The sequence below is a fragment of the Chanodichthys erythropterus genome, chromosome 10, assembly GCF_024489055.1.
Source record: "Chanodichthys erythropterus isolate Z2021 chromosome 10, ASM2448905v1, whole genome shotgun sequence".
NCBI lineage: Eukaryota > Metazoa > Chordata > Actinopteri > Cypriniformes > Xenocyprididae > Chanodichthys > Chanodichthys erythropterus.
Window position 1 is genome coordinate 6643452 of NC_090230.1, and position 24571 is coordinate 6668022.

Sequence of the window (24571 nt, forward strand, 5' to 3'; positions counted from 1 at the left end):
TGACACAACTTTTCTGCTGATTAAATATTCTGTTAATAATAATAATAATAATAATAATTATTATTATTATTATTGTTATTATTATCATTTTTTTGCCTGTCCATGAGGCTTTGCTTTTGATAACTACTGTTATTATTTTTCATTACTGATGTTCTTCTTGTTGTTGATATTACTTATTATTCATTTGATATTAATCAATATTATGAATACAACTATAATAATAATAATAATAATAATTATTCTTTTTTTACTTGTCCACAAGACTGATTTTTGATAACTATTATTGTTAATATTTTTTTATTTTTATTTACTGATGTTCTTCTTGTTGTTGATAATCATCAATTTGATTTGACAAAATTAATTGATTAATTAATATATTATTAATAATAATATTATCAAAAATAACAACAACAATAATGATAATTATTATTATTACTATTATAATCAAACAATTTAAGTAAAGAATCATAATATCTGTTTGCAGCTAAATTGAGTGCTAATAAATGGATAATGAACATGTACAAAAATGCTGTGTCATCTTTGTGCTGAGCAGTAGATAGTCAAAATGGCAGTAAGCGATGACGAATGATACGAATCAACACTGTTAAAATCTTTGTGGTTACGTCATGTCTGACATCCCAAAAGCCTTGACAGCCATGGAGAAAGCGAGAGAGAGAGAGTTCCATTGTCATGTCGTACACTAATGCTTGGTAATCCTCAGTACAGGCTTACATAAAGGGCTCTGTCAGATCTCATAGTCTCTCTGTGCAAGGAGAGCAATGCATTCACCACTTCCACAAAGCCTCTCCTGCCTGAGAATTATTCAAATCATCTTCATGTGCCTTTGCCTAGGTAACTTAAAAGTGGTCTTTGATATTCAATAATTAATCTAAGATAACATTCACAAAAGCTTTTCATTTGCATTTCAGAGGGAGGGCAAAGGAAAAAAAATATATACTATAAATATAAATATACTAATGTATATATATATATATATATATATATATATATATATATATATATATATATATATATATATATATATATATATATATATATATAACATTATTCTATCTGAAGATTGATTATTGCTAGACGCTTCTCAAACGCTGCTACCAAAATATTGTACTGTCCATAAGACAGTTCCATCACTGCAATACTCCAGCCTCTCCAGTAATATTTTTGTACCACAGGGAAACTGCGACTGCCCACATCTGAGTCAAGATGGAGGAGGAGGAGCGGGTCAGATGTTTTGGTACTTACTACATACAACTGCTTCCACAGGACAGACCACTCCTGCAGTGTAGAGGTGACCTCTGTAATGATGGGGTCCTCCAGGGGGACCACTGTCTCATATTGCCTGTACAGAAACATATGCAAAAAACATTGACCAGAGGTTAGTGTGATTACCCACCAAAACGTATCATAGTATATTTTTGGCTGCTTTGTACTTTGACTAAGTAGATATTAATATTAGCAACTTTTACTCTCTACTTGACTACATTATCAAATAAGTATATGTACTCTTAAAGGTGCTAAAGAGGATCATTTAGTCGACTGAGAAACCAAAGACTGTTAGTGAGTTTTTGAAATGAGCGCATGCGTAAGAACAACCCCCCTCCTTCACAGCTCATTTCGAGGGAACGCCTCCCAAAACTCGTGCACGAGTATTGGAACACGAGTGTTTACCACTGGCATTCGCTGTGTGTTAGTGGATTCATTATGTCGGACTCACCGCAGGTAACTAATAATCTGCAGTTGTTACTCCTGTCTCCTGACAAAAACATTGCATGTGGCGCCTGTGGAGTGTGGAAAGTTACTGGAGCGCGCAGCCGCACTCGTCTCTCACAAGGAATGTCATGGCAGTGATTGACAAGCCAGTGGGCCAATCGTTTACGCGATCATTGGCTGATGTTTTTAAGGCCCTACCTCGTGCACAGATGATGTATATTAATATTATTCCTTTTCAGTGTACCTAATAAATAGTCTTTTATCAGTTAGTAAAGACAGTTTCAAGTAATATTGCAAAAATGTATAAAACAAAACATCCTCTTTAGCACCTTTAACTCCAATATATTTGTGATGATTAATGCAATTCTTTGTTACGGGCAAATTCCAAACGGAAGGGAGCATCCCTATACCCTACTCCCTTCGAAGGGCAGAGCCCTTGAATTGGGGACTTTGGAGGGAGCAGGGTACTCGCATGCCATTATGTAGCAGTTTGGAATGCACTTGTCAAAGGGAGCACGTAATTTCTTCATTATCTTCAGCTGGGATGTTCCCATGGCAACGCAGCACGGTGTCCATCAGCTGATTAGCTGTTCTTACGACAGAAATGTCTTATTATTGCTGTTAACATAACTGTTGCAAATAAAGAAACATTTTTATATATTTTAAAATGTTATATGTGTGTGTGAGTGTATTCCTCTGTTCTCAATTTCAAAACTTGCCATCTCATCTTTGGACAATGCATTACTCAACACATTTCTAACCTATGCAACTTATTTAAACATAACATGACAAAAAATGTGTATCACAAAAAACAACAACAACAAAAAAAAAAAAAAAAACAACTCGAATTGCTATGTTTGTTAACTCGAACACTCCCGCCATCTAGCGTTAAAATGAATGAATCACAAGTATTCGCTGGGTCACATGACCATAAATAATAAAATTACTTCCTCGAAGTGACCATCGCATGTACCGTTCGCTAACGTCCCTGAGGAAAGGCCCTTCATGAAGGGATTCAGTTCACTTTCGTTTGGAACACTCCTACAAACGGCGTCACCTTCTCGAACTGCCCTTCAAGGGTGCAAAAAATGCCATTTGGAATTCGGCCTACATTTTGCATGGTACCCAACTTTTTCTGCAGCAGTTTATTTCTGCTACAAAAGAAGTTATTTCGCCATCTACAGGGCATTGAAGGTACTATATCTTCTCACTCACCCAAACTTACTTTACATGAATGTGAATGCATTAGCAGGTAGTTGCTGAATCACATGTGCATCATATACATGAATTCCAGTGCAAGTAGGCTTTGACTTTTTTAGGCTTTAACTATAGTTAACATTATTTTACTTATCCATTATATTGAAGATACCTTTTTGAAGGATATTAGTTTACTTATGTCCTTTTAGAGCACTTGACTGAGACTTGAGTGTCTGTAGATGTTTAAGAGGCTGCTGTGTCGATTGCAATATTGAGATGTTCAGTTTTATTTTGAGTTTGCTTGCTCTCATGTTTCTTGTTTTTCACTGGCATGACTCTTAGGTGTTGAAGTCTAGTGCATCTTTAAGCCTACATACAGTATGCGTAAAGTACTTAAGTACTGTTAAAACAGACTTTTGCTCAAGTTGTATTGAAATTGGTGACTTGTATCTTGTAATGGGGTCATTTTTGCTGTAAGGTATCTTTTACTTGAATATGGTTTTCAGGTACTCTTTATACCTCTGATGAATAATAACTATAGTATAAATTAAGTTTTATAAATTAAGTTAAATTAAATATTTGTGTTTGTTTTTTTATTTTTATTTTTTTACAAATAAACTGGTGCAGAAAATAACAAACATTGATATATATATATATATATATATATATATATATATATATATATATATATATATATAAACATTTATGTATAAATAATATTTATTTGTCTGTGTTTTATTTATTTATTTACAGATAAAACACACATATTTATTTACATTTACATTTATTTATACAAATAAGGACAAGCCCTTTGATATGTCTTGCTGTAACGTCCTGTTATAAATCTGGAAGAGAAGGAAAAAAAAAGAAAACGAAAAAGAAACCTTGCGTTCATTAAGGCATTCCATGGGGTCTTTAAATAACAGTGTGCACAGAGGTATATCATCAAAAATCAATTTCATAAAATTCTCCCTGCTTCATCTTCCTGCTGTCTCTTTAGCTCTTCCTGTCCATTCATCTCTCCATAATGTTTTACCTCCAGTGTCCTTCCTCTGTCCTTCTCTGACACTGAGTGGAAATAGATTGATTTCTTTGTTCTGCTTTATCATCACATGTGTCCAAAGTAACAGCTTTCATAGAGTCATTATCCTCCTTGTTTTTTTTTTAATTCTGATGAGAGGGTATAATTTGATCCCGGGACATGCCCAAATTTGTAATTGAAGCTAAGTGACAAAAACATATCATCATAAGTTTTAAAGCTTTTTTTTTTTTCTTTTCTTTTTTTCTTTTTTTAGGTGGTGGAGAACTTGAGTTAACAAATAAAAAAAATAAATAAATAAATATAAATAATAATAATAAATAAAAATAGCATTGTAATAATAAGACATTAACGTATTATTATTAACAACATAATTTAACATTGTAATAATTTATTGAGCATCAAATCAGCATATTAGAATGATTTCTGAAGGATCATGTTACACTGAAGACTGGAGTAATAATGCTGAAAATTCAGCTTTGATCACATTTTATTTAAAAAAAAATATTTTTAACTTTTTTTTTTTTTTACATTTTTATTATATTACATTTTTACATTACAAACAGTTATTTTAAATAGTAACATTATAAAATACTGTTTATACTGCATAATTGAACAAATAAATGCCTGAGCAAAAAATGAGCAAATGGTGAGCAAAAGAAACTGACCCCAATTTTTTTGAACGATAGTGTAATTCATTGTTATGAGCTGATTAAACAGCCATAAATAATGTTTTGTAAATAATAATTATTTATCATTATAAATACAATATACATGCCCTTGTTTAATAAAAACACTAGACAAAAGAGAATTAAACAAAATAATAAAAACATGTAAATAATGTTTAGTATTTATTTATTATTTTAAAATACATGCATGTAAAAATATTATGATACTATATATTTAAACAAATACAATGTGTCCTAATCTGATACAGTTACTGACATGGACAAAACAATTTCTGTAAAGGAATAATTTGTATGAAAATTAATCACTATTAAATTGTGACAGCCTTTAGTTTTGTACCAAAAATGTGCAAAAGTGAATGAGAGACAAGAATATTTTTTATGTTGTCACTGTCTGGACAGGCTTTACATTGTATATATACACTCACTGGCCACTTTATTAGTTGCCAGGGCCGCTTCCACTTTTCCGGTCATGAGTATGAGGTAAAGCAACTCTGTTTATTATATTAGATACATTTGAGAGTGTTCAAAGTGATGTTATAACGTTACTCTGTGCGTTCGCTCGGCGGCTGCTGTGAGACACTGTTGCACACTGCAATAAGCTAGATCGATTTAAGAATATCATATTAAATGCTGGATGGCTTGTGTTGATAAATGAAAAATTCGGTATTACTGTTACTAAAAAAAATAAATTGCAACTTATTATGCTATGTTAGCTAATTGACAAAATAGTGTTTTTCTCTGAGGCATGGTAAAGCATGGTACTGCAAAAAAAATCAAGAAATTTAGATTTAAACAATAAGACTAAACGTGTTGAGCTTTATAACAACAATTAGTTTTCTGTCTATAAATGTAAACAAAAGGTTGTTCCCTTGTCTATTAAAACGTGTAATATATTAAAGCATATTTGGTGTTTCCATGGTTTCTACAAAATAAAACCGGAAACCAAGGGTAACGCGGGTATGACGCAATTGACAGGCGACTCCTCACACGTCCCAGAGCCTTGGTTAAAATTGCAATTTTCTCACGATTTACAAATAGTTTGGGATATTGTAAGTACTCAAATGAACAAAATATATAACACTGGCCTAGTGGTTTTTGGATATTTTACAGCAAAAATATTACATATTGCACCTTTAACTTCTCTTTTTATAGGCCTCCAGAAATAGATCGGGACAACACCCTTGGCATATCTCAAATTTTCTGTTTGATAATCCGGCCCACAAATTAACCTAATTGAATAGCCTTGCTCTATCTATTGGACTGAGATCTGGTGACTTCTATCATTGGTTGCACAGATGAACACTAAACACTATTTAAACCAAACCCAACACTAAATCCAACCTCAGAGGAGATAAGAGAGCAGTGGATTTATTTTATTTTCAATGGAAATCCCCCAGAAACAGTAAGCAAAAACCTGATTGTGTGCGCTAATCACTTCAAGCCGGAGTGCTTTCTCAACCTTGGACAATACAAAGCAAGATTTGCTTCAGAGTTGTTCCTGAACAAGGGAGCGATACCAACTGAACGAGGCAAAGCTGCAGATGAAGACAATTTAAGTATTTTTAAGTCGGACTGTTTCACAAAAGAGGGTCAATTCAACGCTTGATTCGTGACATGATGGCACATGCTAGGTAACAACTATATAAATTTATCCACTAACCAGAAATGTGCAGTTGCATTCTAATAGTTGTAACTTCTTCCTGAGTCCCTCTATCAGTGTCTGACTCCGGTTTGAACAATGTAAGGCTGAACACTGTTACTGACAATAGTCATTTTGGATGCTTGGGATTCTCTAGCTTTGTTGTTGTTGAGCAACCAAAGCACAAGCTGTTAAAATTCCGCCCTCTTTTGGAAAGTAGGCTGGGAACAGCAGCTCATTTGCATTTTAAGGGACACACACAAAAAGGTGTGTTTTTTGCTTACTCACAATTCAGGATAGATTTGTCAAGCTATAATAAATTATCTGTTGGGTATTTTGAGCTGAAACTTTGCAGACACATTCTGGAGACACCAGAGACTTATATTACATCTTGTGAAAAGGGGCATAATAGGTCCCCTTTAAACAATGCTCAATTAGTAATAAGAGGCCCAAAGTGTGCCAAGAAAACATCCATTACACCACCAGCTACAGCCTGAAACGTTTATACAAGGCAGGATGGATCCATGCTGTCATGTTGTTTATGCCAAATTCTGACCCAACCATCTGAATGACGCAGCTGAAATCGAGACTCATTAGACCAGGCAACCTTTTTCCAATCTTCAATTGTCCAGTTTTGATGAGCCTGTGTGAATTGTAGCTTCAGTTTCTTGTTCTTAGCTGACAGGAGTGGCAGCCGATGTGTCTTCTGTTGCTGTAGCCCATCTGCTTCAATGTTTGATATGTATTGTATTCAGAGATGCTCTTCTGCAGACATTGGTTGTAACGCAGTAGCGGTTTTAGGCACGGGCGAACCGGGCAGATAAAAAAAAAAAAAAAAATCATTTATATAATTTCACTGTGTGTGGAATTGGCAAATTGGCGCTACCTGCAGCTGCCGGCGCCCCTGCTTGCTGAAAATGTACCATGCACAGAAGCTGTGTGTTGTGAGAGAAGTGTAAAAGGGGGTGGGGCGAGAGGCGCGGGCGACATTTCACCTCTGGTCCTCTCTCAAATGGAACGTACAGGGCGGGGGGTGGACGGGGAAGGGGGATCCACACCAAGGCTGCGTTCCAGTTCGGTTTTTAAATGCCCTTCCCTCGCTAACTTCACTCGGTCTCGTTGACTCGGATGTACATCATTGCTTACGTTGCACGAGTGCCCACTTCTGGCGGAACCTTTGGCTGAACTGGAACGTCCTAAGCCCTTGATCACTTGGAATCCGCAATGGAGCTGATTTATTATTTATTTTTTCCCCTTCCAAAATTGTTTAATACAGCATTCTATATGTATATATGTGTGTTTTTAATGTTTAAAAAATAATTAATGTATCATAGAGTTGTTTGTGGTTGGGTAAAATAAACGCGATATGCGGTGACGTCACAATCGTGTTGCATTGTGGGTTATGGAGCTGCCTGAAGTGTACATATGAAGTAGACTTGGGGGGGCGCTCGAAAGGGGTCTCGCCCAGGGTGTATTTCAATGTAGAACCGCCACTGTTGTAACGAGTGGTTATTTGAGTTACTGTTGCCTTTCTATTAGCTCAAACCAGTCTGGCCATTCTCCTCTGACCTCTGGCATCAACAAGGTGTTTTCTCCCACAGAACTGCTGCTCACTGGATATTTTCTCTTTTTTGGACCATTTTCTGTAAACCCTATATCCCTGAAAATACCAGTAAATCACCAGTTTTTGAAATACTCAGACCAGCCAGTCTGTCACCAACATCCGTGCCATGTTCAAAGTCACTTAAATACCCTTTCTTTACCATGCTGATGTTCAGTTTGAATTTCAACAGTCTAATAAATATCTAAATGCACTGAGTTGCATTGAGTTGCATTGACCTTATAAAGTGGCAGATGAGTGTGTATATATTTTATTTAAAAAAATTTCTAAGTGATAGCATTTTTTTCAGACTACCTTTTGAAATCTGGCTGTAAACAAGTTTGTGTAGCTGTAACTGTTGAACACAGTCCCTGGGATCTGCTCTACCCTTATGCCTGAACACAATAAAGATGTGTGTGCACGTGTTGCGGTAAGACTGCGAAGTTCTACATGTGCAAAGACCTGTGAAAAAGTCAGAAAATATCAAAAGCTTACACAAACAGGAGAAACTGTCGACCTACAGTCTCTGGTGTGCAGTTTGCCCATGTGTTTTTGGAAATTAATTCCCACTGGGAGTGGCAGCCCAGATATTCTATGTTCTTTTTTTTTGCTCATTTTCCTTTTTTTAATTTTTTTTTTTACTGCACAAGTGCAAGTACACATAGGCTATGTCTACATTAATCTGGATACATTCAAAAATGGTGTTTCTGTTTTAAAATGCTCTCCGTCCAAAATAGCGTTTTCAAGTATTTTCCTAAATTTTCTCAAACTCACAAAGTTTTCTTCTCAAAAATATATTCTAAGAACATTTTTGTATATGAAAAGGTTATATCTCAATGTTTAAAACGTCAAGTGTTTTTTTTTTTTTTTCTTGGTTATTCAAGTGTTAAGGGAAGATTCCATTTTATCACTTTGCAAATATTATGGGAACAATACTTTTTAATGTTCCCTGCTCATTCCTAAACAAGTAGTAACATTTAAAAAAATGTTATGGTAAACATCCAACTATAACATTTCATAAAAATATGATTTCTATTGAAACTTGTATGTCATGTATTTAAAAATATTTTTAATTATGCATTTGTAATGATGAAGTTGCAATTCAATACATTTAAAATGTATTACCTTTTGCCAAATAGGTAGGAAAACTTCAACATCCATAATACACTGGGCAAATAGCCATCGAAGGCCACTCCCACTATAGATACACTTACTAGAATCAAATACGGCCCTTCTTTAGTAGGAAATACTTCTTAGAAAACTTTTAGTCACAATAGTGTCGACTTGTATTGTTCACAGGTGCAAGAATTCAAAGAATAAATGATTAGCAGGAGTGAGTTACTTCGGTACATCGGTTTCCAATGAAGGATCCAGCACGTTGTAGGCAAAGAAGAAGGCTGCAAAGAACCATAAATATGGAGAGAAAAACCTCAGTGTTTGTAGTCCATCTTTCAAACTGGATGACCAGTTTGAAACTGAGGGAAAAGGTACAAAAAAGCTGTTGCCATGTTCCATTTTTACCATAATGGCGTTTAAAGAGTAGACTTGGTATGGTACAATTTTCAGTGATAAACCTACCCTTATAATTACTGTTCTGTTAATAATCTCAAGTAAGCGAGGATACAAAAATGTGGAAGTATAATCTGTAGTTTTCCTGAAAGCCTGGAATTTCTCCAGGTCCAGGTAACACAGAGAGCATTGTTAAACATTGTTAATTTGCATATACTACCGACATTGTAACATTGTAAAGCGGGTTGAAAATCAACGAAGTTACACTTTAAGTGGGGTTTTATTTTTATCAGTATTATCTGCAAGTTTTGAAGTGCACAAGTGCACATTCAATACAATCAAGTTCACTTATTTTTCACAAGGGAAGATTATATAAATCAATAATTTCCCAAAAAATACCATATAATATATGAAGCGTTTGAACCACCAAGAGCTCACACCAGGCTTGAAGCAAATATTTGATAGGAAGAAATGAGAGCAGAAGAGCTTCCAAACGATGAAACCTCAGCCTTTCAGACATGTGACGAAACTCATGAGACAGCAGGATAGGAGAAAGGGAATCACAGGATTGAGATAAATGAATAAATAAAACGTTTCTCTAACATCCATCTCTCTCTGTGTCACCTTTCCTCATCCAATCCATTTGTTCTCTATCGAGGGAACAGCTTGACATAATTTAGTATAAAGACACTTACCCCCTGTTAGTGACGACAGCCTTCTTCAAGTGGACGTAGCCAGCTGGGAAGATTCCCTGTGAAACAAAAGGGAAGACTATTAGACTTCTGTGACTATAAGCTTCCATGAGTGGACGCTCAGCCATGGGCGTCTCTGGGAATGTGACTGAGCAGAAGATGATTCAGGCCCTGCTGGACGCAGATCATGTCATAATCTTTACTTGTTGTGCTTATGTTGCTTGAGGCTGAATCAACCTCGGGAAGTTCCTGGTTCCTCAACTAGACATGTCAAAGGCCCTCAGAAGAAGAAGATTTGTTCTCCTCAGACTGTTCATATTTGCCTTATATCACTGTCAAAAGTGTAGTGGAAGTAAGGGCAATTGAATATGAACTATCATGACTTAAAGAGATAGTTCACCCAAAAATAATACATTTCTTCAGCCTATTGTCATTATAAAATGGTATTACTTTCTATATTCTGTGGAACACAAAAGAAGATATTCTAAAAAAATGTCTCAGTGTTTTGTTTCATGTGTTTTCTTGCTTGGTTTGTGTTTCATTTTGTGTGTTTTGTTTTGTGAATTTCATTTTGTTTTGTGTTTCATATTGTATTGCTTTGTTTTTTTGTTTTGTTTTACGTATTTTGTTTTGTTTTGTGTGATTAGCCTTGTTTAGTTTCGTCTAGTGCATTTTGTTTTGTTTTGTTTCTTTTTGTTTGTCTACACAATTGAATTCAAAGGGAACCAATGCTGTTTTAAACCCTACTGACTTTCATTACATGGAAACAGGTGAAAAATTGTTCAAAATATATTCTTTTGTGTTCTGCAGAAAAGAAAGTTATAAATAAACAAACAAACAATTCTTAGATTATTTGGCATTATGGTAATCACAAATGTGCAAAATGTGCACATTGAGATTTCTGACTTTTGATTGCAAATTGTGGAATCTAGGAAAATCTGAGCACAGTTTGAGACATTTAAAATATGTTCTGAAACTGTTGAGTAGACTTGTGAGATTGTTATCGTGGTCTTTTTCTCAGGAACCAAGAGACTTAACCAAAAGTCTCCATTTGCTTTATATTTATTATCATTGCTGTCTAGGACAAACATTTCAGATTTGCTGAACATACTGAGACATACTGTAAAGAGATCTCACTTGTGATTTAAGTCTTACACAACAGTGTTTGCCTTGAAATACATTAACTTAATGATTGAACAACACAACACATGCTTGAATCTTGACCACGAAAACAGTCATTCTAAATTGCTCAGTCAATAATTGTATTTGAGATGAACACATTCAAATGTCAAGAGTTAACTGTCAGTTGGTGCAAACCTTTAATGTATTTTTTCATCTTTAAAAGTGATCAATCTAAGGGATTTAGGGGACTAAAAATGTAATTAATCACACAAGTTGCTTTAGAACAGTGAAACGGACAGATACACAATTTAGCACAAAGCAAGAACATGTCACACAAATCTCAGCTGAAGAATCCAGATGGTGGAGTTTCTTGCCACATACAGTTGTTGCCTAATTGTCTGTCTTCGTTGTTCACTTTCAAAGGTCAGATTAATTAGTAATTGAGGACACCAAATGCGCTCAAACAAACCTCCATCTGCTGTAGGAAGGATTCCATGTGCATGGATGACAAACCAGCATATGTTAGTATTCATGAGATGGGTGGTCACTCGCTAATCTCCTCTTGCAGTCATACATGAAGACCTCCTATTGCTTGAGGAGAGGCCTTTTCATGTTGATGGAACATCCAATTTTTTTTTTTTTTTTCTCGATTTCTTTTTTTCCACATAAAAGTGATGGGATTTAGTTGCATTATGGTAATAACATCTAAATAATATGTATCATTTTACCCCTTAGGAGAAATATCAATTATGTCAGTGAAAACATGTCTAGATTTCATCTATTTTCAACCCAATTCTCATTATCGTAATGTTCAGAAATTTTACTTTATTTATTTATTTTTTTTTACTATATTTTTACAATTGCAATTTTTCAACAATAATGTGATGAGGTTTTAATGACAGTTGTGTAAAATGTGCTTCATTGTCATGAATGATAAATAATATTGGCGTTACAATAATTCCACAAATTATCATAAAATCAGGCAAATATAATGGGAAAAAAATGATTTGGGATGAAATATGACCTGGACATTCTTCACAGGTTTTTATGAGATTTACTTTAATGCCAAAAACTTCCTTTTTTAAATCAAACAGGACACCGAAACTTGTCAAAAAGAGTAACAAAAGAAAATGGGTTAACAAAAAGACTTGAAGACGACTCATTGGTTTGATCAATAATTCAAGCTGAAGGCGTGGTGTGTGGCATTTCCAGACTGCGTGTGAATCATGCACTGATCCACATACGGACTCTAGCATTGTCATTTTGTCTTGCATTCAGCATCCATTTTGGAGGCAGATAATATAGCTGCTCCTATATGAGCTGAACTGAGAGGAAATGTTATTGTAGGCCCTGCGGCGGCACAGATGTGCGTGTAAATACACATCATCTCCATCTGTTGAAACTCATGTTATCAGTGTGTGTGTGCCAGAAGCATAGATTTTATTTTATTATTTTTATCCTGAGCACCAAAGCTGAGTGCTGGAAATAAAGCAGCATGTGTCATGAAGGACAGGAACAATGACAGCTGAGTCAGCAAGAATGCTTTAAAGGGCCAGTGATAAAAAAATGTATATAATATAATATAATATAATATAATATAATATAATATAATATAATATAATATAATATAATATAATATAATATAATATAATATAATATAATATAATATAATATAATATAATATAATAACTTTCTCATGCAACTTGCATATATATATATATTTTTTTTTTTTTTTTTTTTTTAATAAATCAGTAATAGGTCAGTAATGGTTAGTGTAAAAAACTTAAGCAGTTATTATGGTCTCAAATTTATTAAAAGCTCTGTGGACTAACTATAGTTCTGTCATGTACAGTTACATGAAAATGTATGGGAGCCACTTGCAGAATCTGTGAAAATGTGAATCATTTTAACAAAATAAGAGAGATCATATAAAATGCATGTTATTTTTTTTTATTAAGTACTGTCCTGACTAAGATATTTTACATAAAAGATATATCTGAACCCTTTCCAGCAGTGACTATATGATTTTGAGATCCACCTTTTCACACTGAGGACAATTGAGGGACTGAAACACAACTATTAAAAAAAGTTCAAACATTCACTGATGCTCCAGAAGGAAACATGATGCATTAAGACCCAGGGGGTAAAAGCTTTTTTAATTTGAGGATCAAGGTAAATTGTACTTAATTTGTCTTCCAGGAAACAGTATATCTTGTTGCTTCCGAAGAGTAGTACTAAATGCTGCAAACATTTATAAAACAGGTTAATTTAATGAAGGAACATATTTAGATGTAATTTCATAATTACTTCCGTTGACTTTGAAATAGAGTTAAAGTGTACTGCCAAACAAGCATTTATGATAAACTAAAATACACTTTAATGTAATTTATATTGAAACTTTTATTGAAGTTTACTTTAAAGTAAAACTTAAAAAAATGACATTATTACTTATTTGAAAAGATAACTCAGATATGTTCTTGTAAATTTAAAAGTAATGTGTTACTTTACTAGTTACTTTGAAAAAGTAATCTGATTACTTAACTCAAATTACTTGTAACGTGTTTCCCCAACACTGAAGAATTTGTCATGTCATTTTACTAAATTGTGTCCACATTCTTATAATTTGTGACATTGTTTTAGTTTAATCAAAACGAGGGGATGAATTAGTACAATGTGGCCATGATTTGCATGTAATTTCATAATTACTTCTATTGACTTTGAAACACGTGTACTGCCAATCAGGCATTTATGATAAACTAAAACACACTTTAATGTCATTTTAATTGAAACTTCTATTGAAGTTGCAAATTAGTATGCTTAAAATAATTTAAAGGGAACCTATTATGCAAAATTCACTTTTATAGACCCCTTAATCGCCTACGTCTGAACCTTCTTCTGCATCCATGTTTAATAAATCCCTCCTAAAACATGCTAGCTTACGCTTGTCAACATTGAGTCCAGCGTCTCTTTTTGCTCTCCAGCTAAGCCCCGCCCAACAGGAAACATTGCAATGTTTACAAATTTTTAAGGGGTCTATAAGGTGTTTACACAAACTGTGGACACATATCTGTGTTCAAACAACCAGCCTATAATGGTAAAAATCCACCCAATACTTTTTTTTTTTTATTTATTATTTTTTCCACATTTATCATTTTCAATCTCTCAGAACATGCTGTTTTATATTATACGTAAGAGTAGGGAAACCCTGCCCATGACTGGTGACGATCTGCCTTGTTAGCATAGATTGTGTGATTTACAATAAACTTCATAAAGCTCATCAGTAAAGTTTTGGCCATTATTCAAACGGGGTCCAATACAACAGGCTTGTACTAATAGTGGATACAAGCAAGATGACCCCATGAGTTATAACTGTAATTAAACTAAATTATACCTGTTCCACCTCCACACAGCATTTATTCTCTGGCTCTTTAGGCACCATTTTCAGACTCCGGTTCGAACTGAACACCGCTACGGAGAGTTTCTTACATTATTAGTGCATTAGATTGTTCTGTCACCAGAGCTCGAAGTATCAGCTCTAGAAGCTCCGCCCTCTTAGGCCGGGAGAAGCAGCTCATTTGCATTTAAAGGGACACACACTAAAACGACAAGTTTTTGCTCAACCCCAAAAAGTGGCAATTTTAACATGTTTTAAAAAAAATGATCTGTGTGGTATTTTGAGCAAAAACTTCACATACACATCAGAGACTTATTTTACATCTCTTAAAAAGGGGCATTATAGGTCCCCTTTAAATGTGACATTATTACCAAGTGCACTTTTTAAGTGTGCTTAAAAAACTCTTTAATTTTCCTTTTATTTCTTTAATATTATATGATCTGCAATTTGGTTTTTAAACATATACTTAAGTTTTTCTCAAAATGGCCACCAAGCTGGCCTAACAATATATCAAGGGCCCTTGATTTGTTGTCTAATGCACATGGCTCAGTGCAGCGGTCTTACATAAAAGTTTCCAATATAAATGCTCCAACAGACATAACATCCAAGTGTTCACTCTGTGTATTCTGGTACATGTGTATCCATGGCAGGTAATGCATGCGAGTTTATAGCTATCTTACACCAGGTGAGCCGTGGCATGTGGGTAGGACTGCTGACCTGTAACTAACAGCTCTGCACTCAGTTAGAGGGCCAAACAAAAATGAGTGTGCTTCCCTTCCCTCGCTCCCAGCAGCCTAATGCTTGTTTAGCAGAAAAGGTCAACGTTGAGCCAAATAAGAATAGCAATCCCGCTGCAAAAGGATAAAGAGTGAAGCCAACGAGTAAAAGACAGATAGCGAGCAGCTTCTGCATGTAAGAATCATTCCTGACAGTAATTGTCCCCTTGATAACGCTAATATTTGTTTGCTTAAAAGAAATGAGAATTGACTATTTACTTTCCTAATAAAAGTTCCTGTCTTTATAGTGCATGATTCATCAGTCCAAGTTATTTCCAAGGAACACAAAAATGCTTGTTTTCATAATGTTTCATCAAAATGTGATAACTTTTCTGCTGAAAATAATATTAAGTATGAAATCATAGCCCACTATTCCCTATCCAATAAAATGAAGTCCTGCCCTACATTATTTCCCACTGAACACTTTGTTTCTCTCAGAAAATATGTAATATTTTGTAAGCTGAATGCAATTTTCTTCTCATATTTTGTTTTGGTGGCTCAAAGCGAGGAATATTCCACGTATGTGTCTCAACATAGAGTTTTGGAGGGAAAACTGAGTCTAACTAACATGTTAAAGCCAATCTTTACACACTTTTGGAATATTAATACACATAAGGAATATTAATTTTAGGGAGCAGAGGATTTTAATGAGCTGGATTAAGCTCCTCTCTAACTTGATAAACATACAGTCATGAAGGTGAACTTGCAGTTCTTTGTAGGCCAGACAACATCAAGGTTTCCAGCTTTAGAAGGTGTGTAAATAATTAAAAGCTTCTGAAAGCCGACTATCCCACTGTGCACTGCTCTTGACATTCATTAATACTGACTTTTGAATGACAGTTGAGGAAAACTGGTGTAAAATTACTTCCTAAAATGCATTATATTCGTTTAAAAAAAGATCATATTTGTCTCATTGTAGTTTTAATCTTCAGTTAACTATTGTTCATTTTGAAAGTCTTTCCATGGAGAATTTTGCATCATTACGGAGCCTCGCACATGACATGCAGGGGGGAAAAAATGAACATGTCCGCAAGTCATGTCTGAGGCTCTGTACAGCACCATTTATAAATTGTAAAAAACATAAGCATCTTTGTTAATTCATTGTAAACTTGGAACTCTATAAACGTCACCTTTATAAACTTGAGTATTTGTTCTTGTTGAACATTCGGTTTTACTCACAAATACATTTATTACAAATAAGTTTGGGGTCAGTAAGATGCTTTTTTTAAAAGAAAGTAATACTTTTATTTTGCAAAGATGCATAACATTGATCAAAGTGATTTTACATTGGTACAAATATGTCTATTTAAAATAAATGCTGTTCTTTTTTATTCAAGAAAATTAAATCAAAACAAATCTTAAAATTGTTTTAGCATGTGATTGAATATGGCAATGTTAATGTATTTGGTCTTGGTGTACTAGACCTGCTACGCTGCTGCTGTTAATTATTGCTGCTGTAGAACAAGTATAGACTGCTTATAGATACACAGACACACTGCTGTGAGCATGTTAAATAAGCTGCTGCGGCATAAACAGACATGAATAAATCCTGTAGCATATCTAAGCAGGTGGAGCTGGGGGAGGTAGAGGGGTTCAAAATACATTTGAACCCCTTAACCAGACTAGGCTACAGCAAACACTGACTATTTAAAGCTACAATAAGCAAGATATTTGCAGTAAAATATCCAAAAACCACTAGGCCAGAGTTATATATTTTGTTCAGTTGAGTACTTATAATATCTCAAATGTTTCCAACTATTTGTAAATTGTTAGAAAATCGCGATTTTAACCAAGGGTATGGGACGTGTACGGGAGTCGTCTGTCAATGGTGTCATACCCGGGTTACCCTCAGCTTCCGGTTTTATTTTGTAGAAACCATGGAAACACTAAAGACGCTTTAATATATTACATGTTTTATCAGACAAGGGAACAACTGTGGTTACATTTATAGACAGAAAACAAATTATTGTTATATAGCTCAACACGTTTAGTTTTATTGTTTAAATCTAGTTCTTTTGATTTTCGGAGAGTACCACGCTTTTACCATGCCTCAGAGGAAAACACTATTTAGTCAAGTAGCTGAGTAATACAGCATTTTCTCCACCATACATTGTTTTAAAATTAATTGCATGCCATTTATCAACACAAGCCACCTAGCATTTATTAATATGATATTCTAAAATCGATCTAGCTTACTGCTGTGTGCATCAAGTGTCTCACAGCAGCCGCCAAGCGAACGCACTGTGTAACATCATAACATCATTTTCAACACAGTCAAATGCATGTAATATGATAAACACCGCTGCGTTACCTCATACGCTTGACCGGAAGAAGCGGAAGCGGTGACTGCGGCATAATAAAAGTTCCACTGCTTGTGAGGCGTGCGTCGCGTTCGTTTCTCATTACCAATCTCTCCAGCGGCCTTGTTCAGCTCCAACATCAGTCAGCCCTGCAGTGCTTCATACTACAGTAACATTAATAATCTCATCCATGAACATGATTTCTGCTCCGATTCTTTTCCACTGGCTGTGAGGTGAAGAAGACATTTCCCAAGATTCCACGCTCAAACTCGGCATCATCAAGCTATGCCTTTGTTTTGAATAGGCGAAAACCTCTAGCGGCGAAACATTTACAAATTGTAGATTTAAATGTTGAGCAAGCAATCTCTTTTGGCTGCAAGATCAGCAGAGGCTAATCAGCTTGTGCTATGTGGTAATCATGTGATTGCTTGCAGGACCTATCAGATTGCGCCCTCTAGAGTTTAATGACTGAACTAGATATGTAACATGGTTTCCACAAAAATATTAAGCATCATAACTGTTTTCAACATTGATAATAATAAGAAATGTTTATTCAGCAGCAAATCAGCATATTATAATGTGACACTGAAGACTGGATTAATGATGCTGAAATTCAGCTTTGACATCACAGGAGCAAATTACATTTTAAAATATATTAAACTAGAAAACAGTTATTTAAAATTGCAATAATACTTACTGTTTTTACAGTACTTTGATCAAATAAATGCAGCTTTGGTGAATATTAGAGACTTCTTTCATCAAGAAATGGTTTGTAAATATGCATTTCAATATTTATGCCTGAACTACTGATCTATGTTTGCTAAACACTTGTTAATTAAAGTTATAAGTGTTAGCAAAACATGTGAAAAAAACTGAAGGAACTAAAAATAGCATAACAGCCAAAAACAGCTACAGGAAATCAAGATTTGCCAACTGACCTCTAGAGAGGCTTTTACAGAGACGATGACAAGGCAGAGACACCAATATGTCAGGTTTAAATTCATCTGAGTAACAAAGCTATCTTTCCCTGCACTCATTCATCTTGATAAAAAGGCAGGTTTTGTGTGAAGGGCCGTCTAACAGACTCTCTTGCCTCTGTCCCCCCTCTTGACCTCTCTCCCTGTGCGCCGCAGGTTGCTTTTCCCTCTGCCATGAGGAGTAATGATCTGTTCTAATCGGCAGGAATTTCTCTCCGGAGACCCGGCCGACTGTGGCCTGGATTCTGGAATAGAAACCCTTGTTCTGTGGAAAAGAACGTCCGTCCCAGATTTCAGTGGAAATCTAAAAACCTGCGGTGTCAGTATTCACTGACAATCATATTATTTCTCTGTTTTTCTCATATAAATGGTTCTAAATTATGGATCACACCAACTTGGAGATAAATCTCAATAAAACAAAGTTTGAATCAAAGTGAAGTGAAGCATTTGAAAATAGACTGTACAAGACTGCTCATCCCATAAATCAGCACAAATTCTGTATTTGGATAAAAACAACAATATAAAATAAACTATAAATGATCTGTTATCAAGTATAAAAATAAAAAAAAAAACATTTACGTTTTTTTTAAGAAATTAAAGGTGCAATATGTAAAAATTTCTGTCCGCTAGAGGCCTATTCAAAACAAAGGCGTAGCTTGATGATGCCAAATTTGAGAGCAGAATCTTGGGACATGTGTTCTTCACCTCACAGCCGGTGGAAACAATCGGGATAGGACTCGGGCAGAAATCATGTACGTGGATGCGATTATTAACGTTACTGTAGTTATGAAGTAGAGCAGGACCGAGTGTTGTGGGAGCTGAACGAGGAGCTTTTATTATGAGGAGCTTCCGCTTTTCCGGTATTAAAGTATTAAAGTGTATTTGGTGTTTCCATGGTTTCTACAAAATAAAACCAGAAACCGTACTCGGTTACTAACGTAACCTCGGTTCCCTGAGATACGGAACGAGTACTGCGTATGGGGGAAAGGTCTCCTTTTTCCCCGTTACTGAAGCCTTTTTCAATAACGCAGTGTAACTGCATCGTCATTGGTTCACTCATAGACAAGTTGTTGAACCAATGACGGCGCGGCATAGCCGCTCGGCCTATGGCGACAAAGCCCGCGAATATTCCCGCCGAAATGGGCGGGGTAGCTATATAAGCAGGCGTGTCGCCATAGGATTTCAGGTCATTCGACTGAAGCGACGACACTGAAGCCGCAGCCTCGTAGCACGGCATGTAACGCAGTACTCGTTCCGTATCTCAGGGAACCGAGGTTACGTTAGTAACCGAGTACGTTCCCTTTCGATACTTCACTCGTACTGCGTATGGGGAACGAATTCAACCGCGCCGTGCCACGGCAGGGAACGACTGGACTTGCCTTGGACACCGCGAGGGAACCAGAGGACAAGTGAGAAGGCTGGAGCCGTCGAACCCTTGTTACACTACCAAAAGGGGAGTTAACTCCCAGAGTGGCATGAAGCGGAGCTCAATAGCGGCCTGCTGGATCATACCGAGATGACCGAGCTTGTAAGGTCGGGACATCCAAATGATAAAATCTGACAAAAGTGGACGGCGAGAACCAGCCGGCTGCCTCACAGATGTCTTTAATCAAAACTCCACTAGACCAGGCCCAAGAGGAAGCCATTCCTCTAGTAGAGTGGGCTCTAACTCCTATGGGGCAGTTGAGGCCCATAGAGGAGTAACAAAGAGTGATAGCATCGACTATCCGACACGCAAGACGTTGCTTTGAGACTGAAGACCCTTTGGTGCAGCCACCAAAACAGATAAAGAGCTGATCGGATTGCCGGAAAGGCTGTGATCGCTCAACGTAGGTCCTTAGTGCCCTGACTGGGCAGAGCAATTCCAGCTCTCGCTTGTCCGACGAGGGAGGAAGCACTGAGAGGGAAATGACCTGTGCTCTGAATGGAGTCAAGACCACCTTAGGGACGAAGCCATGCCTAGGTTTCAAAACGACTTTGGAGTCGTTGGGCCCGAACTCAAGGCATGCAGGGCTCACGGAGAGGGCCTGCAAGTCACCAACTCGCTTAACCGATGCTAGTGCAAGTAGCAGAGCGGTTTTGAGCATCAGGGGCCTGAGGTCAGCTGAACGCAGTGGCTCAAAGGGAGGCCCTTTAAGAGCTCTGAGGACCAAAGAGAGGTCCCAGGTGGGAACAGTGAGAGGACGAGGAGGATTTAATCGCCTAGAACCTCTCAAGAAACGCACCAGGAGGTTGTTTCGTCCCACTGACTGGCCAGCAATAGGAGCGTGAAACGCTGCAATGGCTGCTATGTAAACTTTGAGCGTTGAAGGTGTGCGACCCAGACTCAAACGCTCCTGGAGAAAAGACAGTATCAGAGATAAGTCACACTCCACTGGGTCTATGTTGCGTGTAGAACACCAGTCAACAAAGACCGACCATTTCTGGGCGTAGAGGCGTCTCGTGGACGGAGCTCTCGCCTGAGAGATGGTATTTAGCACGTCTCCGGGGAGGTTAACAGGCTCCCGTCGAGGGACCAGAGGTGCAGAGCCCAGAGTTCTGGCTGGGGATGCCAAATCGTCCTGTTCGCCTGAGAGAGGAGGTCCCGTCTCAGGGGGATCGGCCACGGGGCTTTCGTGGAAAGCCTGAACAGCTCTGAGGACCAAACTTGGCTCCTCTAGAGCAGGGCCACCAGGAGGACTCTGTGCTTGTCTTCCCTGATTCATCTGATGATCTGCAAGATCAGAGCAATCGGGGGAAAAGCGTAAAGGAGGGTGCTGGGCCAGATGTGAGCCAGCGCAATGTCCTCCTTCGAGAAATAAAGTTTTTAGAAATGCTCATGCATCCTCATGAACGTGGCTTGCGGGGTGAAACCGGCAAACGACACGCTGAGAAACTCAGTAAACAGATATATGCTTCTTGGAAAAATATACATGTGTCCCACCTGAGTCAGGGGAGAGCATCAAGATATATTCCACAGAGCGGTGTCAGAAGTGAGACCGCTCTACCTCAATGAACATGGCTTGCAGGGCAGAGCCAGCAAGTCACATGAACAGAGGTCCAGCATAATGAGCATGTTAGTTCCACCAAGCACAAGTGAGCATTGAGCTCACTTTCAGTGAGCGCATGCATCCTCATGAACGTGGCTTGCAGGGGCAGGGCCGGCAAACGACACGCAGAGAGACTGGAATAATATGCTACATCAACTGATATGCTGAATATAAATAACATAGGTCTCACGTAAGATAGGTGAGAGTGTCGTTATATTTCTCAAAGGACGCTTGCAGGGCAGAACCGGCAAGCAACGCGCTGAGAAATTCAGCAAACTCGGCAGAAATACGCTGTATCAACTGTATATATATACACACACATATATATATATATATATATATATATATATATATATATATATATATATATATATATATAGATAACATGTGTCTCACCCAAGACAGGGGGAGAGCGACATGTTATATTTCTCAATGAAGCGGCTTGCGGGGCATAACCGGCAAGCAACGCATAGAAAAACTCAGCGCAAACAGCAGAATCAGCTCCATTAATACAGTATAAAAACATGTTTCTCGCCCGAGTCGGGGGAGAAGATCACGTTATATTTCTCAATCGACGCGGCTTGTGGGGCGGAACCGGCGAGCGACGCGCATTGAGATAAGGAAATATACACTCACACAAATAGAAAATGTATCATGAGTCTCGCCTAAGTCAAGAGCATCATGTCAAATTCAGCTGAGAGATTGTTAACTTCTGCGAAAATCTGCTATATAAACTGAATGTTTATAACATGGGAGTCACCCAAGAGGGGGAAAAGTGACATGTTATATTTCTCAATAAACGCGGCTCGCGGGCAGAACCGGCGAACAACGCATAGAGAAGACTCAGTGCAAACAGCAGAAGGATGCTCCATTAAATTAAGCATATAACATGTTTCTCACCCAAGCTAGGGAAGAAAGACATGTCATATATCTGGATTAACGCGGCTCGCGGGGGAGGGACCGGCGAGCGACGCACATAGGGAGAAATAAACTCACTCAGATAGAAAATGTATCACGAGTCTCGCCTAAATCAGGGGAGAGCATCATGTCAAATTCAGCTGAGAGAGCGAGAGCTCGCATCCTCAACGAGCGCGGTTTGCGGGGGAGGACCCGGCAAATAACGCGTTCGGAGACGGCATTTGAAGCAAACACCAGCGAGAAAGTAGAAAAATAAGCTCTGTACTCACCTGACGGAAGACGGCAGGGAATAAGCTGAATGCTCTTAGATGCTGAAGGCGGCACGAGGGCGGCGCGGTGAACAGCTGCTAGAGAACGAAGATCCGCGGAGAGATTGGCTCTGCATGTGCCACAGTTGTGGCGCGGCATTGTAGGCAACGCCGCCGCCGTGAAAACGGCGATTGTAGCTCTTTTAGAGCAGCGAGAGCCGCTGGGAAAGCTCTTTTAGAAAGCGACGTTAAGCCGCGGGAAAAGCTCTTTGAATGGCGCCGGATGGTGGCAGGAGACGCGCTGAGAGGCGGCCGGAAGCGGGAAGCGGGCGGCTCGAGAGCGGCGCTCGAAGCGGCAGTCTGCGAGGGCGCCGGCGCTGTCTTCGCTCGGCGGTCTCAGCTCAGTCCGCTGCGGGAGCCTCTTCAACGGCGGCGAGAACTTCTCCCAGGCGAGCTTCTTCCAGGCGGCGAAGGCTTCAGCCGGAGATCAGCGAAGAGTGATATGAAGTCGTCGCTGAAGGAGAGAGAACTGAAATCCTATGGCGACGCGGGAATCCTTTCGGCGGGAATATTCGCGGGCTTTGCCGCCATAGGCCGAGCGGCTATGCCGCGCCGTCATTGGTTCAACAACTTGTCTATGAGTGAACCAATGACGATGCAGTTACACTGCGTTATTGAAAAAGGCTTCAGTAACGGGGAAAAAGGAGACCTTTCCCCCATACGCAGTACGAGTGAAGTATCAAAAGGGAACAAGGGTAACGCAAGTATGACGCAATTGACAGGCGACTCCTCACACGTCCCAGAGCCTTGGTTAAAATTGCAATTTTCTCACGATTTACAAATAGTTAGAAACATTTGGGATATTGTAAGTACTCAAGTGAACAAAATATATAACAATGGCCTAGTGGTTTCTTGATATTTTACTGCAAAATTCTTACATATTGCACCTTTAATAGTTATACTCAGCAAATGTGCATTAAATTGATCATATTTGACATTATGTTACAAAATATTTCTACTTTAAAAAAAAAAAGCTGTTCTTTTTCATTTTCGATTCATCAAATAATCTTGAAACAATTGTTTCAACATTGATACTGTAATCAGAAATGTTTCTTGAGCATCAAATCAGCATATCAAATCAGAATTATTTCTGAAGGATCATGTGACACTCAAGACTGAAGTAATGATGCTGAAAATTCAGCTTTGATCACAGGAATAAATTACATTTTATAATATATGCAAATATAAAGCAGCTACTTTATATATATTTATATTTTTCAAAATACTACTTTTTTTGATCAAATAAATGCAGACTTGGTGAGCAGAAGAGACTTCTTTCAAACACATTAAAAAAAACTTAACAACCCCAAACTTTTGAATGATAGTGTATATACAAATAGACAAGAAGTTTGTGGGCGTATGGCTTGTCTTCACTTTAATTTGGACTGCCATTATTTCATAAAAAAACTCAATTCTACAGTGTGTCCAAGTAATTCAATGACTCCAAAAAAGTAGAAATAATGTATAAACACTTCCCACACTCTATCTTTTGTCATGGAGTTTGCACAATAGAGAATGAAATTGACATAATTGCAGCATGTGAGTGAAAACTGTGTAATTTAGCAAAAAAAAAAAAAAAAAAAAGGATTATGTCTAGGACAAAATGCTCTGGATAAGCTTTCATTATATGGCAAGTGTGTTTTGTCTATTT

The 24571-nt window shown here is 37.4% G+C and overlaps 1 protein-coding gene across 10 annotated transcripts in view; it reads right to left on the bottom strand.

Moving 5' to 3' along the window:
* dock3 (dedicator of cytokinesis 3) overlaps positions 1-24571 on the bottom strand; it is a 276148-nt gene that overhangs the window by 148491 nt on the left and 103086 nt on the right. For all 10 annotated transcript variants that reach the window (XR_010896060.1, XM_067395896.1, XM_067395895.1 and 7 more), the window contains 2 exons: positions 10100-10155; positions 1264-1360 (listed from right to left, as the gene is read on the bottom strand). Coding sequence is in view for 9 of the 10 variants with exons in the window: in XM_067395896.1 (XP_067251997.1) it covers positions 1264-1360; positions 10100-10155 (153 nt within the window). In the remaining variant the exon portion in view is untranslated. The remainder of the gene's footprint in view (positions 1-1263; positions 1361-10099; positions 10156-24571) is intronic.